Raw genomic sequence first — 22,075 nt, forward strand, 5'->3', positions numbered from 1 at the left:
TTTTAAAAAACCCATTCTAGTGTTTTCTGCTTTCCTGGCATGTGTAGCATATTGATAGGATGGGTCTGATGAGGAGAAAAGATATTTTTTTTAAGAACTGCTAAACATAGTAAGCTTCTCTCTTGAGATCCCTGCTGACAACTTATACCAAATATGTGTGTTTTCCTTTACTGTTTTATCATATTACAACTCACTACCTTGCAATATTGTTCTTGTTTCTTTCAACAGGAGCATGAGAAAAGGTGCTGGAGTGTTGACTTTAACTTGATGGACCCTAAGTTATTGGCTTCAGGCTCTGATGATGCCAAAGGTACTATTTTATTTCAGTCTCTGTGTAGAAGATATAGGCTGTGTATATTCCATTGGAAGAACAAAAATGTGCTGTTTCAAGTAGCTGATTCCTCAGCTGCCTTCAGTATTGTAATTGCTGTGGTAATGTGGCATGGTATTACTGAACCATTTGGATCTTAGAGGAGGAGAGGCTTTGTTTGGATTAACATCTCTTGCTTCACACTTTTTTGTGTAATGAATTCTCAGATAACATTCTCCTGGAACTTCAGACAAACCAAAATGTGTTTTAACATTAGTTGAACTTGTTGAGTTAAAGCCTCAGGGCCTTTCAAAAGAACAGCATGTATTTATATTTCAAAAACGAGGCTGTCAGTAAAACAGCAGCAGTTAAAAAATGCCTGCTGCTCTTTTACCTGTAGCTCTGCATGTTAAAGACTGCGTTTCTTGGAGCTTTAAGGAGTTGGATGGTGGATTGAGTAGAAGTGCTGGGAGCAGCTCTCAGCCTTCCACACTCCAGGGTCCATTAGACAAGCCTCTTTTGGAGAACGCTTAAGCCAAGCCCTTTACCATGTGGTGGTAAAAACATGTTCCTCTTCTGAGAAGATCTGGGAAGCTCCTAAAGAAGAGGATAGCACTGAGGGAGGTGTAGTATTCTTTGTCCCTAATGAATGACGGTTTTATCTGTAATGTTTACAGTATCAAATTGTGAGAAACAACTGCTCACTTTGAAAATTTAGAAGGTTTATTAAACCTTGACAAAAATATAACAAAAGGACTACATAAGGAATAATTCTCAGCACTGGCAACTGCCCTAGTGGGTACCACGTGGCCAGCTCATCTTCAAGATGGATGCTCAGTCTTTTTTATACCCCTTGGGGGGTGCATCAGCCAACCCTGGCCCCTCCCAAAGTCTGACAGCCAGCTCTCCTTTGCTGTTATTGGTGGAGATTGCGTTCTTGTAACTGGATTGCAGGTCAGGTGTTGCCATGCTGTGCCCTCCCAACAGCAAGCTTTTCCATTCCCAGCTGCCCCATGGAAGGGGCATGTGTGCTTGCCTTCTTTCTACCTGTCCTAGGCAACCCAGGCTGTCTGATGGCAGGGAGGGAGGGGAACTATGGGGAGAACAGAGGATATCTAAACTACAATAACATAACTATACATCACTAAAGCTTTTCTTAATATTCACACAATAGTCATCCCTTAATTGCGAGAGCCAATCATCTCATTATCCATCTATAACAAGTAAGAGTGCTGGGAGCAGCTCTCAGCCTTCCACACTCCAGGATCCATTTGACAAAGCACTTTTGGAGAACACTTAGGCCAAGTCCTTTGCCACATGGTGGTAAAAAAATGTTCCTCTTCTGAGAAGATCTGGGAAGCTACTAAAGAAGAGGATAGCACTGAGGGAGGTGTAGTGTGTAGTATTCTTTGTCCCTAATGAATGACAGTTTTATCTGTAATGTGTACAGTATCAAATCAGAGTTATGTGACAGCAAGAGCTCAAAAGTTCCTTTCTTAAGTAGTGGGGGTCACTTCTCCCAGATGGGCTGGTAGAGCTCTGGACAGAGCTCTTCATGATTTGCTTTGAAATGATAAATTAATTTTTCGTAAGTGTTAAACTTTGTAAGCTGCTCCCCTTTTCCAAAAAGCTTTTAAATGCTGTTCCAAAAGAAACTAATGCTCCTCAATTATGCTTGGCAATAATGGAATCATAGAACAGTTTGGGTTGGAAGGGACCTTAAAGCTCATTTTTGTCCAGCCCCTGCTGTGGGCAGGGACACCTTCCACTATCCCAGGCTGCTCCAAGCCCTGTCCAGCCTGGCCTTGGACACTTCCAGGGATGGGGCAGCCAGAGCTGCTCTGAGTACCCTGTGCCAGGGTGCTCAGCTCCCTCACAGGGAAGAATTACTTCCCAATTACTTCCCAATAGCCCATCTCACTTTTCTTTCTGGCAGCATGAAGCCATTCCCCTTGTCCTGTCACTACAGTTCCCAATGCTAGTAATTCCATTTACAAAAATTTAATCATTATTTTGTATTTAAAAGTGAGTTATTATTTTATATTAAAGTGAGTTTAAAATGTTTTCAGAACACTTCCTCTTCCTATTCTGATGGAAGACAGATGTGTTTTCTGTGTGCTTAAATACAGCAGGACTAAATATTCACCTTGTAAGTTAATAGCCTCTTCGTCAGTGCTCCCCACTCTTGCCATGCATATAAAAAGCTAATCTGCCAGGTAGATCTGCATTTATTAGCATGTTAACAAGGTGTCCAGTTTTGCAAAGCCTAGCTGCAAGCAGAGCTTCTGTCTTCAGTTTGACTGTTCACTTCTTCAGTAATTGTCTGTAAAAGTGTACTGTTTACTTAGAAATTATTGTAATAAAGCCTGCAGATCCACATAACCAGCATTTCAATTCACAAAGGTCTTTTGAAGGTGTATTGGGGTTTTGGTGGATAAAACTGATCTGGAACATTTTATCCTTTATTAACATTTTATCCTTTATTTTTACCATGACTTGCCTGTGATTTACATATATAAACAGGCCTTTAGAGACAAATGGAGTGTCAGCACAGATTTTAGAAGTTTTTGATCAATAGCAGCAAAATGTCCACATTAATGTTGTAGTGTTTATCTTCCATTTGGGTGATCACACTGAGAGGATTAAATGTTAGGTAACACTCATGACAAGTGTCTTAATTCAAACCTGCCTAATTTAAAATTTTTTCTTTCTGTTTATGTTCATGATTGTTTGGTCGAAATCTGGTCAGTTTTAATACACAATAACACATGTCTGGCCAGGTAGAGTGTCTGGCAGGAAAGATCTTTTATCTACTTTTCCTGTCCTCTTTGATTTCTCTGCTCCTTTGAGGCCACACCAGGCGTGCAGGAGCTAATCTCATCGTTCTTCCCCACAAAGCAAAAGTATCACATTTCCCTGTCAAGTGGTCAGGACAAGGCAGCAAAAAAAGGGACAGCTTTGCCAGTTCTTCCTGCTTGCCTGTGTATCTGCCTGTCTCTCCTCGGACTTTTCAAGTCAGCAGCTAATTCTGAAAGTAGGTGTGTGTTGGAGAAGGTGCTTATGAATGAAGAATCCTGTGCTTTTCAGCTCTCTCTGCCGGGGCTCAGGCACTGCAAAGGGGATGCTAACAGTGCTATTAGGGAGAAAATTATTCTCCTATAATTAGAAGCAGCATCCTTGGGCCCCAGGTTCTTGCATTGTCAGTCTTGTGAGATGAAAATAATCCAGAATATGCTTATCTGTGGAAGATCTTCCTACTTTCATAGCGGATAATGACAGCATAAAAGTATTATTGTACTTAGAATAACTACTGTGTGTACAAACCCTTCAATTTTATCTAGAGTTGTTATGCACTCTCTTTTTCAAGGGGCAAAGGTACTTGTGTATGTCTATAGGGACCCAAAGGTATACTCTAACTAGGCAGCAGTGAGCAAAATTGGTGTTTACTTGTTCTACAAGGAGCTTGGGGAGTAGGCATAGCCTGAATTTCAGTTCTTTTATGCACATAATAATGGCAGGAGCTGTGATACTCGTGCAAGTAGGAAAGGGTAAATTTCTGGTCTTGGAGAACATAAGAATAGTTTTGTGAAGGCAAAATGATGCCATCAAAGTATCAGGACAGGGCTAGAGCTAATACACTTAGCTAATGACATACAGCTCTCTATTCTGCATTGGGGGTGGAGTTTTATGGCCGTGGTAAAGTTAGCAGATGAGGGACAGTGAAATATTTTGTGATGCTCTGTGAGTAGAATTTGTCTTCACTGGGATAGATGTCTTTTTTGGGATGATCAGATGTTTCTCTGGTCTTGTTTTTGAAGCTGTCTGAAACTGAAGAAGATAGAAGCACTGATAAATTCAAATTAAGAAAGAGTCCTGGTTTTACATCTGTAGTTCCTTCATAATTCCTGGCTCAAAATTGAGAGGTAGGATAGAACAGGAGCACCTGAGAGCTCTGAGTTTGTAGCAATAGTTAACTTTTCATTGTCTCATGGCAAGGAGGAATGCAGGCATGTGTCTCATTACATCTAAGGAAAGTAATTTCCATGCTGCCTCAGTAAATTAGTCCCTGGTACTAGTCCTGCAGCTATTTTTTATAGTGCCCCTTAATTGAGCATGGCAACATAGATATGCAAAGTTGGGTTCATTAAAAAAGAATCTAAAAAAAAAAAAAAAAAAAGCCCTCTACAGAGGGGAAATGGCTTGAACTGTAGCTCAGTCTGCTCCACCAACTTCCACAGGATTGTTTCAGACTTCATTTTCATTGATATTTCATTCCTTCAGCTTCTGTTGAGTTGAGGTATAGGTATTCATTGCTCTCAAAATATCAAGTTGAACCTTTAGTTTGGTCATTTTTCTGGCTAAAAATTCAGTAATTTTCTGGAGATTTGTGGGGTTGTTGGATTGATTTAGTGGAAGTGCCTTGAAGAAGTCACAAGATGCTGTTGATAGTTAGAATATTGACAATAAAGTCTGTGCCTTATGCAAGGAGTGCAGTCACTGCCTACTGACAGTCATCAGTTTACCTCACCTTCCTGACCCCTGCACAAGGCAGTGGATCCAAAATTTTGCCTAATAGTACAATTCAGCAGCTTTCTCCTTTCCTAGGAATTCTACTAATATCTGCAGATGAATTTTCTGGTTGCAAGTTCCTATTCCTGGCTTAGAGCTTTTCTGGAGTAGCAGCAGATGAGCAGATAAGAATTCACAAGTGACAGGCTGGATGAAACAACCTTACTCTATGTACCAACTGTGAACATCAACCTTCAGTTATTGTAGTACAGGCTTCTGCCTCTTTTAGTTAGTGTTTAGACACAGAACTGATACGTGGAAAATTAATTGATGAACTCACACATTTGGTGTAAAGCTCCAAAAAAAAAAAAAAAATCTTGAAAAGACCTAAACATTTTGAATGGAAAAAACTGTTCTGGAGGCATCTTTTCACTGTAGTGAGGGGTAGGTATTTGGCCACATAAAGATGTCTCTCAGCAGCTGCAAAATGAGAGAAAATATGCTTTGAGAACATGTGTTTCAGAAATAGTCAATCTCAGATGGTTGCTTATCTCACCAACACAATTCTAGATGTTACCAAGACATCTGTGTTGGATAATTACTGCCTCAGCAGAACTGATGAAAGCTACAGCAAATAAACTCTACCCTTATGAATTATGCTTTATTAACCTGTCAGTTCTTTTTTAAAAATAATGGGCAGTTCTAGGTAAAACTTGACATGTTTCATTATGTCTTGTTATGTGTCCCATCTATCCTTTTTATGGTACCGACTAAGATATAATTGGAGCCCAGTGTATCTCACAGCAGTTAGAGCACAGAAATTGCAGGCTCTAATCTGTGCCTGTCAGTTGTAACTAATATTATGATGACTTTGAGCACTTGGATTGTCTCTTCACCAGATTAAATGGCTCAGCTTATGACCTGCAAGCTTGAATGAAAAAAAGGAGCCGAGCTGAAACAGAGCCCTCAATTAGCTTTTGATACAGAGCTGGGACCAGATGGCCATTTGTTTGGTTGGGGGGGTCAAGGAGGGACTTGGCTGCTTTGGATGCAGCTTTAAATACCTGGGTGGAAAGCTTCAAAGAAAGCCTGTGTTGTTTTAATACTAGATTTTGGCTGAGTATTGCTCTGAACTTGAGATCATGTTCCTACCCCACACTCCTCAATTTGAAGTGGTGTTGTCTGCTGAAACTGTTCTCTCATAAACATGTTTTATTTGCTTCTTATCTCATCCATAAACTTGATGGCCTTTACTGCCACCAGAACTTAGACTACTCATCTCTTGGTGCCTGTTCATTTAAGCAAAATATAAATATTTTCTTGTTCTGCAAAATTCTTCCCTGTTCCTGTTCCCCCCTGCCCCCAAGTGCAGAACATGGTGGAGAAGCTTTATCATCTCGTCTTGCCTGGGAGAAAAGAGCTCTTAAGCCATGCTTGCAAAGCTTTTGTTTCATTTAAAAATGTAGCCAGGTGTTTAGGGTGAGTATTATAGCCTTGATCAATGAGAATGCATTTATTTCTGAAAACCAACCTAAGGCTGAGTGCTGTTTTCATTGAATTTTACATAATGCTTCTGGGCAAATAGAGTATGCCACTGGGGTTTGTATTTCTGCTGGTGTCTGTGTGTGCTGCTTTCTGATGGTTCCAGGCAGCTGCCAGATATCCACACAGTGCTGTATTTACAATGATTCCTTGGTGTGCTCTGAGCAGTGCTGTTTCCTCCATCCTTGTATGGTCAGAAAGAGCCCAGTCTTGTTGCTTTCATTGCTTGCCACACTATTAAAAAGAGCACTGGAACCAGCCTGCCAGTATTCCTCCTTTTCCTTTGTCTTCTAAAACATCCTTGGATAATCCAACTGGAAACCTTGCTTCTCGCTCAAAGACCCTGGGAAATGCTGACCAAGAGGTGACACAGAGGGCCCCTCAGAGGGTGAGGGACACACCCCAAGACTGCTGATCTCTCATGTATTGATCACAGTGGGTTGCAAGGTTCCTGTTGTTTTGCCATTTTTGCTGACTTCACCTCCAAAGTAATCTTTCAGTAAGAAGACTGGAGGACCCGTTGGCCACGCATCTGAAGAAGCCCATGCAGTTCAACAGGAGCTCTTGAGGGGTTTTTAACCCTTCATGTAGCAGCTGCATGTTTAACATTGGTTCCGGCTTGCTCTGCTTCCAGCCTCAGCTTGTGATACTCAAGTACAGCTTGATCCTCTCATCAAGAAAAGAGAGAGGGGAGATGTTTAAGTCTTTTCTGCCTTGTATGAATCAATGGGGCTTGATGTCAATCTGCTGCTCCTTTTTCTGGGCCAAAGGCAGTGCATTGTTTAGCTTTTAATAATAAGATTAACTATGTGAGGAGCACCTGGCACTCCTCGTCTTAAGGTTAAATGGTGCTTGAAGTGTTTCTGGCAGGTGGGGAAGGCTGTGTTTTGAAAAGCACTGGTGGTTTTTGTTGGTCATTCTCTGAAGAACTGGAGTGCTTAGTGGAAGAGCCCCTTCTAGCACATAGTTTAATCAGTGTTCATGTGGTACTCTCATAGGACAGTAAAGTTCTTGTACCAAGGGATTATTGCATCATAGGAAGCCAGCATACTGATTTCTCTCCTGTCTGTGCCAGTTTTTCAAGAATAAAACAAGTTGTTCTCACTCACTGTGCATACAATTAGGTATATTTATTCTGTGGAAAGCAATTTTGCTTTGGAGCATGGAGTTCTTGCATCCCAGCTCAGGGACAAAGAACAAAAAAGGATGTAAGCCTTCCTGTCGTTGGTTGTATGGATCTGCACTGCAGTAACCTTAAGCACTGAGATTATAGCATGTGGTTAATCACCTGCTCTGATATTTACAATGTGGACTTGAGAATATTCTCAAATTTACCAACCACCAGTGACAACTGACCCTTTAGACTCACTAACATTGTAGCAACTGAGGCTCTCCAGAATCTTATTCATGAAATAACTAGATTTTAGGCCTTTCAGATGAAGTTCATGTTTTTTGCTGTTTTTTGTTTATTCATGTCTCTCTTTCCATTTCTCTAGTGAAGCTGTGGTCTACCAATTTGGACAACTCAGTCGCAAGCATTGAGGCCAAGGCTAATGTGTGTTGTGTCAAATTCAGCCCATCTTCTAGGTATCACCTAGCTTTTGGCTGTGCAGGTAGGTAAAAGGGATTTGGGGCAAAGGGATATTGTTTCTTCCTTCCTTTATTCTTTTTTCTCCTCAAAAATGTGAGGTTGGCTGCTGTGCCCAGGACTGAAGTGTCTTTGCAGTTAAAATATCTCTGAGTAAAACTTATCAAGTGCCACAGTGATGTGTTAATGTCATGCCCCAGCCTGGCTTTTTCATTTGGGTGCCTTTATCAGAGATAAGGCAGGTAAAGAAATCACCCAGTGCATTTATTGGGATCACTAAGGCAACCAGGCAGAGCTCGGCTGTGGGAGTCTCAATGTGTTAACATGATGAGAGCTGCTCTTTCTGATTTATAATATTGTTCTATAAATTCTGCAAAGCCATACTGGGAATTTTAACTGGTTTTACCTGAAGCATGCTGTAAAGCTGTGGCTGTGCATGTTCCCGTAGCTCCAACTACAATCCCTGTGGGTGGGCTCATGTTTTCCTAGGCTGGGCAAAGATGGCTGTTAATGTTTTCGTTTTTTGGAAATAGTCAGTGGGGAAGGCACGAGGAGCCTTTTATTCACTTAGATTAAATGGTTTTTGGTGATAACACCAAGATCTGAGAGCAGAGCAGGTGTCGCTTTGGGAGGAAGCTGTATTGTGCTATGCATATAGTAACTAAAACTCACAGGTGCCTATAAATGTTTAACCAACTCTGCATTTCCTTTCTCCTTGGGGAGTTTTAATGGACTTGTAACTAGTTGTTCTGACAACATTTTTTCTCTCTGGATGCTGGGAGTTACATTGATCATTCTTGCAACCACTGGTTTGCCATTTCATTCAGGTATTCTCATTTCCAGGCTGGTTCTACTTTGGTTGTAACTCTCAGAAGGCAAAAAATAAACTTGCATTTTGAATCCAGAAATGGATTCAAGCTGGAGTGTAAAATATTGACTTGCTTGACAGGCATCTCTCTGAAGTTTAGTGAATTACATGTAAAAATAGTTGAACAATAATACCTACTAGCAGCATTTGAATGAGAGGGATTATCTGGGAAAGGCTCTAGGGAAAGATGAGCACTAGCTCCAAATGGATCAGCCACTGATTAAAATATACCTGCAAAAGCACTATGAAACAGAATTCTTCTTGATAAATAGATAACTGGGATTCTGTGCCACCTGAAAAGCAGAGGTGGGGGGATAAGGCACAGCTAAATCAAGGAAGGCTTTTGGAGCTGGAGAGCATGTGGGGTAGGAGCAGGTGGGAGTGTCTCTGTCCCCACCCAGATCTAACAAACTGGGTTTGTCTTCAGCAAGTGTGTTGAGAAAGAAGCATTAGGAAGTTTCATGGAGGTTTTAAAGGACTTGCATGCATGTTTCTATGATTTAGGGTATTTGTACTAAAAGAAGTGTTTACATCTGCTTGATGTTTGGTAATTGAATCCCTAAATAAAAATTAAAATGGATATTTGGTTGATATTATTATATTGCTGAAACAATTGCATGGGGTAATTGAACCAATGGAAATTACTTCCCACAGTGGAATTCTAATTGATCTTTCAGCCATAAACACATTTAGGAAAAATGGCATATTAAAAGAAATACTGGAATCTTGAAAGACATTATTTCTGAACTCCTAAGAAACAATCAGAGCAAAGAAATGGGTTAGTGTCTGCTTTCATACTCCATATAGTAAAACAGTCATGTTTAACGTGCTATGATGGAGACAAAGGTTTTTCTTCTCCATCAGCTTCAGCTAGTCTTGCTTAATAATTTCATTTAGTTTGTGGAAAAAGGAACATAACTGTTGTATAGCATGAGTTGTCACATAGGCTATAAAATTAATAAAGGAAGAGTCAAAGCTGACTTCCTTGAGTAGTACTAAAAAAAAAAAGCAGGGAACTGGGCACACTGACTTGACCACTCCTGTTTGCCCCCAGCAGAAATAAAAATGAGCAGTCCACAACACTAAACACTACTTCAGTGGCCAGTTTTAGAAAGCTGTCTTAGCCCTGCCTTGGCTCACTCACATGCTAAGAGGATTTTCACATTTTGAAAACTGTTTCAATCACTTATTCAGTGATTTATTCAAGGATAGAAGAGCCAAGACTTCTGAGCATTTCATGCCCCATACAGTCTTTTATTGTATTTAAACAGAAGTGTGGTTTCTGTATATGCTCTCAATTTATTTGCTGATTTGATGGAGCTTAATGCTATATATGTGTCTGTATTTTTGTGTGTGTATATGTATGTATCTATAGTTTAAGACTTGATGAGGTAAGCAATTAATAAAATGGTTAGGGAGGGAGTATTGGTACTTAATATTTGAGCTATAAAAGGAAGTAGTTAATTGATTTACTATACTATTAATTACACACACATTTCAGTTCTTTTTTTCTGTATGCAGAATAGCTGAAAGCCAGCATAACTTCTTTAAGCAATGTAATTTTGACTGAAGTAGAAATTTTTTCAGGGTTGACATTTCTATGTTCATTACAGGTTCTCTCTGAACCATTCATAAAGCTGAAGCATCATTTCATAATGTCCTGTTCTTTCACACCTTGCTTAAGAAAAGCTCTTCCCTGCCCTTGACAAATGCATCTTGCCCACTTGCATCCATCTGTTCTGAATGCCTCCTTGAAGTGGGTTTTCCTAATCAGATGCTTCAGCTAGATCAGCATCTCCGTGCTGGTTCTGCCCTTGCCTTCACCACAGAAATAGAGTGACCATCTTAAGGTCCTTTCCACCCTCTCCCCATCTTACTTTTCTTCTCGCTTGTTTGGAATATTTTGGCTGTTGGCCCACAGAGCCTACACTTCTATATCGTGTACAGGTGAAACCTTTCTGCCTTCCCCAATTTTAAAACTCTTTTAAAGAAAAATTGTAAGGAAGGTACCAAGGTCCCTTAGAGATCTACCTACACATGGCATGAATTATGTGAGCTGAGGCAGCACAGGGTTCACAGCCTGACTTTGCTTCTCCTCTGAAGCTTTATTCTTTGTTTCTTTCTTGAACCAGAGGTCTGGGTTTATAAAAGCATTTCCACCTGCACCCAGTTTACATGCTGCATTGCCAAATAAAAGGAGGGAACTGAAGGACTGTAGGGATGGATTTTGAAGCAAAGTCAAGCTGTGAACCCTGTGGCACAGTGAGTGAAATGGGGGGGTTCTGTCACAGGATTTGCTGTGAGGCTTTGATTTAAACGTAGCCACCTTTAAAAGTGCTGTTAGACTGTATATCTCCATGAGGAACACTCTTCTCTAGTAGAGGGCACTGAGTTGGCTTCAGATGATGTAGGAAAACAAGCTTTAGATGCCACTATAAAAGCAAATCCCAGGATTAGCATCTAATGTGGATGATATATAAGTTTCTTTTCTGGACTTTTCATCTGAAGCTTTTAGATGACCAAAAAAAATTATCTTGGGTAGCTTAAAACAGAACAAATGGGCCATAAACTAGAAATAGAGCCTATAGAAGAGAGAAATGGATATTGGTTTGAGAAGTAATTCACTTAAAATCAGGCACTTCAGGTGAGAGGAAAGCTGGTGTGTCTGGCTTCAGCCTGATAAAATCTTTTGCAGTGGAGAGAGCACATAAAGAAGAAAAGACCCCTTTTGTCTGTTACTTTAATAAAATATTCTATTTGCATGCTTACTGAGTTGAAACATTGTCCAGTATAAACTGTAATCACTGCCAAATACAAAATCAGGTCATTCTGTGGTCTTTTCCTCTTTTTAAAAACAGAGTTTTATTCTGAAATTAGCGATATAAATCATGGCTGAAGTTATTATTGTTCTGCCTCAGCAATAGCACTGATGTCCTTAACCCATATATTTGGTAGTAGTGCTGTTTCCCTGCTTTAAAAAAAACTAAAGGCTGAAAATGCATCATGCACTTCGCAGCTGGAATGTTCAAGTTGTGCAGTCTGGGTGAGATCAGACTGTCTGCTAACTCTAGTGAGCTCACTGTAGCTATTGATAGAAGGAATGTTTTATTCCCAGCCTGCTGTAATAGTGTCAGCAGCTACTACTGACTTTTTATTTCCCATATATTATGCAGAGGTTTTGTAAGAATTCAGAGATCTGAAGTTTCTATGACATTAGATGCATCATCTCCTCAAACGCTGTATTTTTCCCCTGTAGGACCCACAAATCTAGCAGGTTGGATTGAGAGCTGAGAGAGGTTTCTCAGGGCTGCAGAGATGTAGGACAGAGACTGTCTCCTCTGCAGGAGCTTCACGAAATAAGTGCAAGCAGCAGAGAAATTCCTATGGACAGGCTAGCAACAGAACAGCTGCAACATAGTCAGAACTTAAGGTTTTGCTCTGCGTTAATTTTAGCTTTGATCAGTCTCTAAAACAGCTTTGCTATGTTGTCACAAACTCTTGATAGTGTGGGTTCAGATGAAGTGATCACAGCAGGGCAAAAGTGGGATGGTGCTGATTGATGCTATCTTACTGCTTACAGCCACAGAATTTGAGACTGCCTGCATTGGAGATGCCACACTCCCTCCTAAACATCCCAGATTTTGCTTTTCCATCTCTTCCTTCACTCTACCAATTGCATGGCCAAAACTGAGTTGCCTTTTTTCTGGATTAGGTTATTCCCTGATCCATTGAGCACAGTGCCAGCCCCAGACAGGCTTTTGGCAGCCTGTACCAATGCCAGTATTTACTAACAAGGAGCAAACCCTCAGTGAACTTGAGGTCTGCTCTTAATGCTGAGGTTCTTCTCTCTTACCAGCTCTCTCTCTTCCTTAATCCCTTCCCCACTTTCTGCTTTTCCTTCAAAGGTAATTTTGCCCTTCCCCACCACATTTTCCAGGATGTTTAAAGATGCTTCCTGTGCACCATTATGGATTTTTTGTGGTTGGGATTGAAGGTACTTGAGACGGTATTCTATGTTTGGATTTAGGTGTTTATTATTTCTTATCTATGTTACAGTCTCACTACTGTGAGTTCGGTAGCTTTTATATTAGTAAGGCACAAAATGGCTAACTAACTTTTGTTACAAAGTCTTCTAAAACTAAACTAAGAAAGGACACTTAGATTATTTTCTCTTTTAACTTAATAACTGATATTTCAAGCTCGTAATGTGGACTTTTTTGCATAATCACAAAACATCACTTAAACTTATGAAGAAGAAGGAAGAAGGTACAGAAGAACAACTTGCCTCTGCCTTAAAACTTCTATCTTGCTTCATATTTATTTCTATATTCTAAAATCTTAAGCTCGGAAGTTTTTTACCTTGCGATATTACGGACTTTTAACTTAACTACACGCTCATAATTTTAGTGTTATTAACCAATTTTAAAAGTGTGTTCTATGATCTTAGGTCAAACGTAGTGTTCTCTTGTGGGTCTGTGCGTTTAAGCACAGAAAGTTTAAAATTCTTAGCATCTAGGATTCTAACACACCATCTTTAGCATTGCACAGTGGTGTTGTATTCTGGTTTTGAATGGCCACAAAACTAATTTGATGCTGTGGATCAGCAGCAGCATTATAAAGGACTCCTGTTGTGTCAACAGCTTTGTTTTCACTTGCAGCTATTTACCCACCCCTTAAGGTCTCTGCAGCACCCTGATGCACTTACAGTTCAGGGTCAAAAGTGGCTTTATCATCATCATTCCATTTTTCCAATATACCTGATGTCCAAGTGGGGCCACTTTGGAGACTGTTCTGGCCAGTGAAATACTAATTTTTCTGCTGCAGTAACTGGAGCAGTGATTTCTCTTTTCCAAACATCTCCCTGTAGAGTTAGCCTTGCACACTGTCTCAGATCTGGGTGACTTACCTGGCTTGTCACTCAGCTCAGAAGAATGATGGGATATTAATGACCAAGAAGGTAGTGTGCCTTTTTGGAAGAGAATTAATGTTTTCCAGCTGAGAGCAAGGTCTTACCTTAATAGATTCTCATGGGTGAGTAGTGTATTCTGTTGAAAGCCTGCAGTGACTCAGAAAGGATCTATTTGTGTGACTATGTGACATGTTTAGGGTGGAGTTAGGTAGTTTCCTTGGGCTTGAGCTACAAGATTACCTTCAGTGTATGAATTGAGCTCAGTGTTTAAAGGCTCAGACAAAGGTTAGGCATTTATTTCAAACCTGTGGAAAAACTTCACAGCAGTGAGTGCTCAGAATTCAACCTTGATGAAAGCAGTGGCATGCAGCAGTTCAGGGCTTGCCCTTTGCTTGGGTAGGACTTTACCTGCAGTATGTCTTTCCATTTTGTGGATAGGTAATAATAAACCTTCCTCTAGTCCGTGATCTCTGAGGCTGTTGGCAGGGGACATAGGGGACAAGGTCTGTGTTTTGGAAGTGCACATTTGTCACCTTTAATTCAAACTCATTCCATAATTCACTGCAAGGCCTTTCCTTTTGCATTGGAAAGCATTTACAGCACTTCAGTCAGTTAAGGTTTGTTTGGAGGAATCTGTATTTTTGGCCAGTAAGGCTGTGATCATATTTCTGTCCCAAAGTACTTATTGTAGTGGAAACACTGAGCTTAATGGGATTTTTTAGGTGAGGGCAAATCTTTGAAGGTTTGACTTACATGTTATCCCTCTTCACGGACCCTGGGATGTAAATGAAGGTGAGATATCAAACCAAGCCTTCTCCTGTCCTGGTGAAGCCAATCTTTCTGCCTCTGGTAGGTAGATCACACTGTACTTCTGCTTGGGACTGACAGTGAGAAGAACTGCACCTATACCATGTTATTTAAACTTAAGATCTTTGTAGTTAAGCTGATTTTTCTGTTCCTGCACGTCAGAGATGCTGCCAGATCTGCCAGGTAGTGTCTTCCTGCCTTGCTGCCACTGCTTCCTAGGAAATCACAAAGGGACTTGAAACCTCTCATCAGTGTGCAGGATGTGTCACATGTGCAATTTTCACATAAGCCTTAAGAGTTCAAGAGCTGATAGAACTTTTTTACTTACACAGAAAAAGCAGTATCTGGCTTGTCTTGGATAAAGCAATTGCAATGAATAGTGACTAACAATGTAGAGACCTACTGGGGAGTTTCCTAACATTCTCCCAGAGGTCATCACACTTCAGTAACAAGTGAATGAATAAAATGAACTTGAAAAGCTCCATTTGATTCTCTAGAGAAAAGGATAAATCTGTCATTGGCAGAAATGAGCGTGCTAATTGTTTGCTTAAATATTCTTTTCCTGAACATTTTGTCTTACTACTGGCACAGAAGTCATTTAGTCAATGTGACGAAATTCAAATTTCAATTGAAATGAGCCTTGGAATTGAGGAACATATAGCCAACTCCAACATTTATCTTTTTCTCAGAATGCCAAATTGCTCTTGTTGCTAGCTGTATCCCTTAAGAGTTTAATGCTTTCCAACCTCAGCAGTTTCCAAAGCTGCAGTTTTTCTGGTAGCTCGTTCATAGGAATTGCTCTTTGGAACGACATCCTTTGTAATGGCTTCCTGTGTTTTCTCCTGTTCAGACTGCATAGATTAACTATTTCAGCCTTTTATTTGAGTACTGTGCTTCCATACTAACTGGTGAAGATGGTCACATACCACAGGAAAATCTGTAGTCAGTGAGTGCAGTGTGGGCTCTCTCAAGGGTACCTTTTCATAGTGTCTGAGCATCTAAACATTGCATGAGTCTTTAAGAGTAGAGTTCTGAATGTTTGGGCAAGGTTTGTATCAGCCATTTAAATCTCAAGAAAATTACAAAATATGAGACTTTAGATGCATGTGCAAATCCAGTTGCTCTTCATGTTACTTATTTCATTGCCTACTTAGGGCATGTTGCTTCTTTGCCACCTTGGATCCCTGTGTATCATCACATGCTTTCCTGTGCTTATTTCCCTGTATACACAACCCACCATACCTTTGGTTTAAGCCTTCTTATCTGAAGCTTGGGTTTTAGCAATTGTAACTCTTCTAATATCCTTCCTCTCTTCCAGTGGAGTCTGCTGTGAGGTCAGTTTAGATAATGAATCAAATCATCATCTGCAGAAGCTAGTTAAGACTAATATCTCCTCAGGCTAGTGAAGCAAAATGTAGTTCTGGACTAAAATCAGGTTTAACTGATAATTTGGCCAACTCAGGTTCTCAGGAGCCTGCACCTACCTTTCCTTAGAGCCTTTCCTTTGACTGCTCTGAAGCCTGTTTGGTTCTCTTTGTGTGATGTCTGCTAATACAACAGAAACCTGAAAGCTGTTGCTTCATAAATGCACTCTTAAAATCCTAGGGAGGATGTTCCTTTTACATCCATCTTTTGTAATGCCTCAAGCCCTTGTCTACATGATCTTCACCACTTGGAGTGTGTGGTTCCAGGGAATCTGACTGTGCTGCCCTTTCCCTCCACCACAGCCCTGTGGCTTGGGCAACCTTGATTCTTTCAAGAACCAGAGCTGACAGGGCTTTAGCATTAAGAAAAGTGTTTGTTGTGTGCAAGTATGTATCTTAAATTGAGAGAGATGAGTTCAGCAAGTGACATGGTATTTTTAGCTTTCATAGATGTAACCAGCACTCCTTGTACAAGTAAGGCTCCTGTTGCTCATGTAAGAAGTTTTATCTCTTCCAAGGTCTAGTCCATTTAAACAGCATGGATTGAAGCACCTTTTTCCATAAAATGACTGTTCTTCACATGTTCTAGGTGTCATAAAATTTATTTTGGACATCAGCTTACATGCACTAGTGCATGTAGAGTTATGCATGAATAATGCAATGAGAAAAGCTGTGTTAGGAGCATTACTGAATGTTGCATCTGAACAGCACTTAACTATTTTTTCCTGTTTCAGATGTGAAGAATGAGTTCTTTCCAAAGCTGCAGGTTATTATTACTGCTGTTATCTTCATTAGTTTTGTAGCATTAGTAAATCTTGCTTGTGTGTACTGGATATTTTGTTTCTCCAACACTCTGATAGACAACAACCCATGAATTGCACAAAAAACATCTATCCCTTACTCCTGTGAGAAATTGCTATAGCTCTTTAAAACCATAAAGATCAAAGTTTCAAAAGAGTTCTAGAAAAATCTGTTTTGCTTCCCTCTCTCATCAGAGTCCTTTTGCCAACTGATTAATATCTAATGTTTTATGTCTCCTCCTTCTCTCCTTAGTTTAAGACAAGTTATTTAGGGTGAAGGCTTTATGGGCTGCTGTATCAAAAGCTTTAGACAAGTCAGTAACAAAATGTCCCCAGTGTATAAAGACCGTTATCCATAACCTGGCAAATGTCATCTCTAAATTTGAGAAATAGGAATCCGTGGAATACAAAGGTTAAAAACCCAGATGGCAGTTCCCATCAAGGCTGCTGTTCTCTTTATCTGTTCAGCAGAGGGAGATATAGATCTTTAGAGGAATGCTAGTGTTGGTATATATTTTTTAAAAAACAGTACAGTTGGTGTGAGTAAGAGATGCAAATCACTGGCTGAAGCAGGGTATAGTGTTTCCTGCAGAGCTCTGTCAAAATATTTCAAGTGCTGACCTGAAACCCTGTGCTGGGAGACCCCTGAGCCTTCCTTTTGTAGAAGGAAAAGTAGAAGAGTCTTACTGTGCTGTTGGTTTTGCCAGAGATTAAACTGACAGACATTCATTCTGACGTCAGCTCTTTATTTCAGTTTTCACGGAGTGGATCTTTCTCATGGTGCTCCTTTTATCATCCATTTTGCTAAACAGAACACAGTTGGTCATCTTCCTTCTTCTTAAAGCTGTGTTCTTTGTTTGTTTAAATGAAAACCTGGGCTAGATTTGTGTTGAATTCCCTAAATATGATATTTTTTTGAGGGTGGATTTCCATTGGATTCCTTAAATCTAATCTTTGGAGGCTGTTGCTCATCATCTGTATTGCAGTGTAGGAAAATGAGATTAAGTCGTCATCTCCAAATACCCATGTGCCTCCTTCTGCTTTAGAAACTTCCTTTCATCTCCTCGCTAACATCACAGGCTCTGTGGCTTCCTCACTTTAAAGGGTTTAGTTGTTTGGGTATTTTTAAGATTTTGCTACCAGCAAAATGAATCATACAGACCTTGCTTAATCTTGTATAGTCTTTAGAGCATATGGGGGAGGTTTTCACCTGCAGGGAAAATATGTATTGAACTCTTTTCTCAAGTTCAGTCCCTTTTTGGGAGGCCATTGAATGTTTGACACCTATGAAGATGAGGTGTGCAGGACCTCCCCAGGAGTCTGGTACCACTTGTCTAGACAGAACTCTGAGAGCAAATACAAATGAAGTAACACATCCCAAATCATCTTGGACACACACCTGAAATACAAAATAAGGGCATTGTTACAGTTTGCTGCTGTGGACCAGAGTGTTGCTTCTAGAAGAGATTGCTGAGATTTCCCCAGGGCTGCAGAAAATAGTTATTCAGAGAAAACAGTTCCTTCACTGCAAAGGAAACTCCAGGTAAAAAGAAAAGGAAAAAGCAAATGCATAGAATGAATAATTTTGTCTTAATTATAGAAACAAAGCATTTGCAGTTTCTGCTGGAAGAAAAAATTGTGAATGCAAAGCCATAGCCAGCAAACATTTTAATGTACCTGTGATAATGGCTGTTGGGATAAATTTCTCTTGCTTTATTGGGGCTTTTTTGGAAGGGAAGGTACAAACAGGAAAAATAAAAAATAGCAGTTAGCTTTACCTGTGCTGCAGTGGTCTGGGGGGAGGTGTTGGAGTGACATGGGTTGATTTCTGCTGTCTGCTCCTCATGTGATTTGTCATGCTGCAAGAGAGAAGCAGCGCACTGCATTCTTCAGCAAGGTGCTCCAGACAGTTTTGTCTGCAAAGGTTCTTTGCTTCAGGCTGTATTAAACCCATTTTTAATCTCTTGCCTTTACAGTAAGGGAAATTGTTTGTACAGAGGGCGCTGATATCAACTTACTGTTGTTGAAATTATCTAATTCCTTCTTCAGAAAATTCTTGTGCTAATTTTTAGTGCAGGACTTTGTTCCTGTGAATTCAAGTCCACTTTTTCTTTTCCCTAATGCATTGTCATCTCTTTTCTTTTCCTGAAGCATTTATTTCTGTTATGTAGTGGAAACTATCACACTGTCTTCCCTCCCAGAAGTGGCTTGTGATAGGCCAAACCCTGTGCTCATCATAACCCATTCCAGTATTACTCTCTCACGTGAAAAAAATCTCTTTATAGTGTTTTGTTGGCTGGAAGGTTTCCTCACTCTTCTTTTTCAAATGCTCAAATGCCACCCTGATTTCTGTTGATGAAATAAAGACCCTTTTTTTCCTCCCTGCTGTCTCTTCTGCTCGTGAAGAGATTTTTTTTGGGGAGGTGTCATTCCCTGTAGTTTCACTTGTTGAGTTGAATTATTCCCAAAGATGGGATGTTCAGCTGTCATATGTCCTCAGTCTTCTCTCCAGAGCAAGAGCCACATATGGATGTTCAAACTCCAGCCTGCCTTTCTGCTGTAGGGAAGATTAAATATCTACCCCAGACTTTCTGAATAAAGCCACTTCAGTCACATGAAGATCTTCAGGTACTGTTGTTTGATATTACAGGCTTGGCAGCAGTTAAAATTGAGCTGTTCATTTTCTTTTCCACTAGGAAGAAAAAAAAAAAGTGAATTAAAGTAGAGCTAAGGTGCTTCATGCCACCCCCATTGTGTGGGTGTCAATAGACAAAACCTGAAAGATCGAGAAGCCAGAAACCTGTGCAGCAAAACACAGCCTAAACATTATTGCTGTGGTGCTGAGAGGTGGGCTAATGCCTTGCCTTTCTTATGTCAATAGCAAATAGCTTAAGCAAGTTTGTATTAAAAAAAAAAATCTCTCTAATCCTTTGACATAAGAGCACTTTCAAGACGGCTGAGGGAAGAGTTTATAGAATTGTCTTTGGAAATGCTTGGAGCGTGACTGAGTAGGACTCTTGAACACAATTATTTAACTTGGAAATTGAATCCAACTTTGCAGTTGTACATCCTTGACTGGGCAACTGGACTGGCTGGATTTCAGAGGTCCCTTCCAACCTACAGTATTCCATGACTTTCAGAGCCCTTGAGCAAAAATGGATTTCTAACAGCTATGGCATTCTATATAGGATTAAATTTTAATTGAGCTTCCTCATAATTAAATTTCAAGTTGTCTTTCAACCAGCCTTTGATATCATTGCCTTGGCAGGGAGGCTCCATTTCCTGGTGCACAGGTATATAGAAGATCCACTGGAGAAGTTCCACTTTTTTTGTTAATGGCTTTTTAGTAAGTCTGTAAGTAATTCTGGAGCTAGGTAGATGGCTTTTGGAATTTAAGGAAATGTGTTTTCAAGCATTTAATTTTCAGGGTTTGGACTCTGATGGCAGCCTTTCCTCAGGTGTTGTTTACCTGGCCTTTGTTCAGGTTTCTCTAAGGACCAAGGTACCCTAATGTGCCATGTCATCCTCAGTGTACTATATGGAAGTACAGTGATTTGAGTTTATTTTTAAATCAGGATGTTTTTCCTTTTTATCTCCTTCTTTCTCCTCCCTAACAGAAGAAAGGTTTTTCCTGGTGAAAACTGAGGTTTCATATGACTCTCCTGATCCTATTTCCATTTTTAGTCCATCCAAAGACTTTACCTTTGTGGATGCAAGCTTCCTTTTTCATAGCAAGAAATCACACTGAGCTTGGCCGAAAAAGAGAGTTTTGGTTAACCCATCTAAAGTTCTCTTTTTCTACCTCTTGTTTATCTCCATTCAACAAATATTCATCAGGATGGCTTATCCTCTCTTTCATGACACACCACGTAGGGAAATAACAGTGGGTGCTCTTTCCTTTTACTCAGAGACACTCAAAGCAAGCTTTGATTTGAACCACTGTACTCCGGACACTTGAAGGCATAAGGATGTAGTTATATTTTCCTGCTAAACAAGTTGCCTAGATACAATTCTCAGAGCCCTGAAAACTGAGTGATCTTGCTTACACTTGGTATACAGCGGAGAAACAAATGAAAGATCAATTTGTGTAGGTAGATGTTTAAATATATACAATTGGATTTCAGCTAACCCCTTCAATGTTTGAGTGATAGAGGCTTCCTCCAGGAACTCTGAAATCTTTTTTTTTTTTTTTTTGAGCCAATGGAAATAATACTGAAATGAAATGTTACGAAGTCTTGTCTCTCTTTCATTCTGATGAAAAGCATTTTGTGGGCTTGTTTTACATCCTTTTATTTTGCTGTTCTTTTGGTTTCCCCAGCATACTCTAATTGATGGCAGGCAGAGGTATCTTGCACCAAATTTGCTCTGACTCAGTTTGTCTTGTTAAACAGGTCATTTAAATACACTCCCTCAGACTACAAACCTCTCTTATTGTTACTGCTGATGTACAGAGTTTCACGGGTGAAAACAAGCCAGCCTTGATCCAAGCTTGAAGTTCATCTGGAGGAAAACAGACAAATGAAGAAGATGGGGCAGTCATGAGCTGAGGACATGAGTTACTAGATGTAACAAATCAGACTATCATGGTCAGGGAAGCACAAGAGCACATTAAAGATTACAATCCAGCCTGAGCCTCTGTTTCAGTAAAAGATCTGTAGCATGAGATGTGCAGGACTGCAGGCTGTAGCCAGAGCATTAATGTATGAAATTATTTTGACCTTTAGGTTTGCTGTTGAAGATGTATTTTATTTTTAAAAAGTCCAAAATGTGCCTTGATCACAGAATACTTCTACCAGACCACTTAATTAACATCTGGCTGCCTACCTGACAGCTGTGCATTTCAATATGGGCATCTTCTTGTCCATGGCATTTGTCTGCTGTGGAACAAGGAGCATCATTATATTCTCAAGTCTGTGAGTGCTGAGAAATCCAAGTAATGTAAAGGACTTCTTTTTTTAATGGATCAATAATCTAAATATTGAACAGTTGAGAAATGTACATTTTTAAATTATTGAAATAAGAAAAATGGGCATTGATTCTCAAGCAATTTAGTTTTCCAGAGGAGAGCCACAGAACCTTTGTATGCAGCTCTTGGGTCTTTCTAGTGGTTACATCCTTTGAATATAAAACTGTTGCATTGCAGGTAAATTTTTGTTTTGCTGTCCTTGGCTTGATATTCCTTCAAGTAAGTGGTTCTTAGTTGAAAAAAGCCTGGGGGGACTTGTGAATTAGCTGATGCTGATTAATGTTCATTGTGAAAGTGGGTGAAACACATGACCTACAAGATGAATGTTACCTGGAGAGTGGGGTTGCTCTGC

The 22,075-nt window shown here is 40.0% G+C and overlaps 1 protein-coding gene across 4 annotated transcripts in view; it reads left to right on the plus strand.

Moving 5' to 3' along the window:
- The window catches only part of COP1 (COP1 E3 ubiquitin ligase), a 125,450-nt gene that overhangs the window by 62,362 nt on the left and 41,013 nt on the right, over positions 1-22,075 (plus strand). For all 4 annotated transcript variants that reach the window (XM_053950679.1, XM_053950680.1, XM_053950681.1 and 1 more), the window contains 2 exons: positions 229-310; positions 7,858-7,974. In XM_053950679.1, coding sequence (XP_053806654.1) covers positions 229-310; positions 7,858-7,974 — 199 coding nt within the window. The remainder of the gene's footprint in view (positions 1-228; positions 311-7,857; positions 7,975-22,075) is intronic.

This window comes from Vidua chalybeata, chromosome 9 (genome assembly GCF_026979565.1).
Source record: "Vidua chalybeata isolate OUT-0048 chromosome 9, bVidCha1 merged haplotype, whole genome shotgun sequence".
In the NCBI taxonomy this organism is placed as follows: domain Eukaryota; kingdom Metazoa; phylum Chordata; class Aves; order Passeriformes; family Viduidae; genus Vidua; species Vidua chalybeata.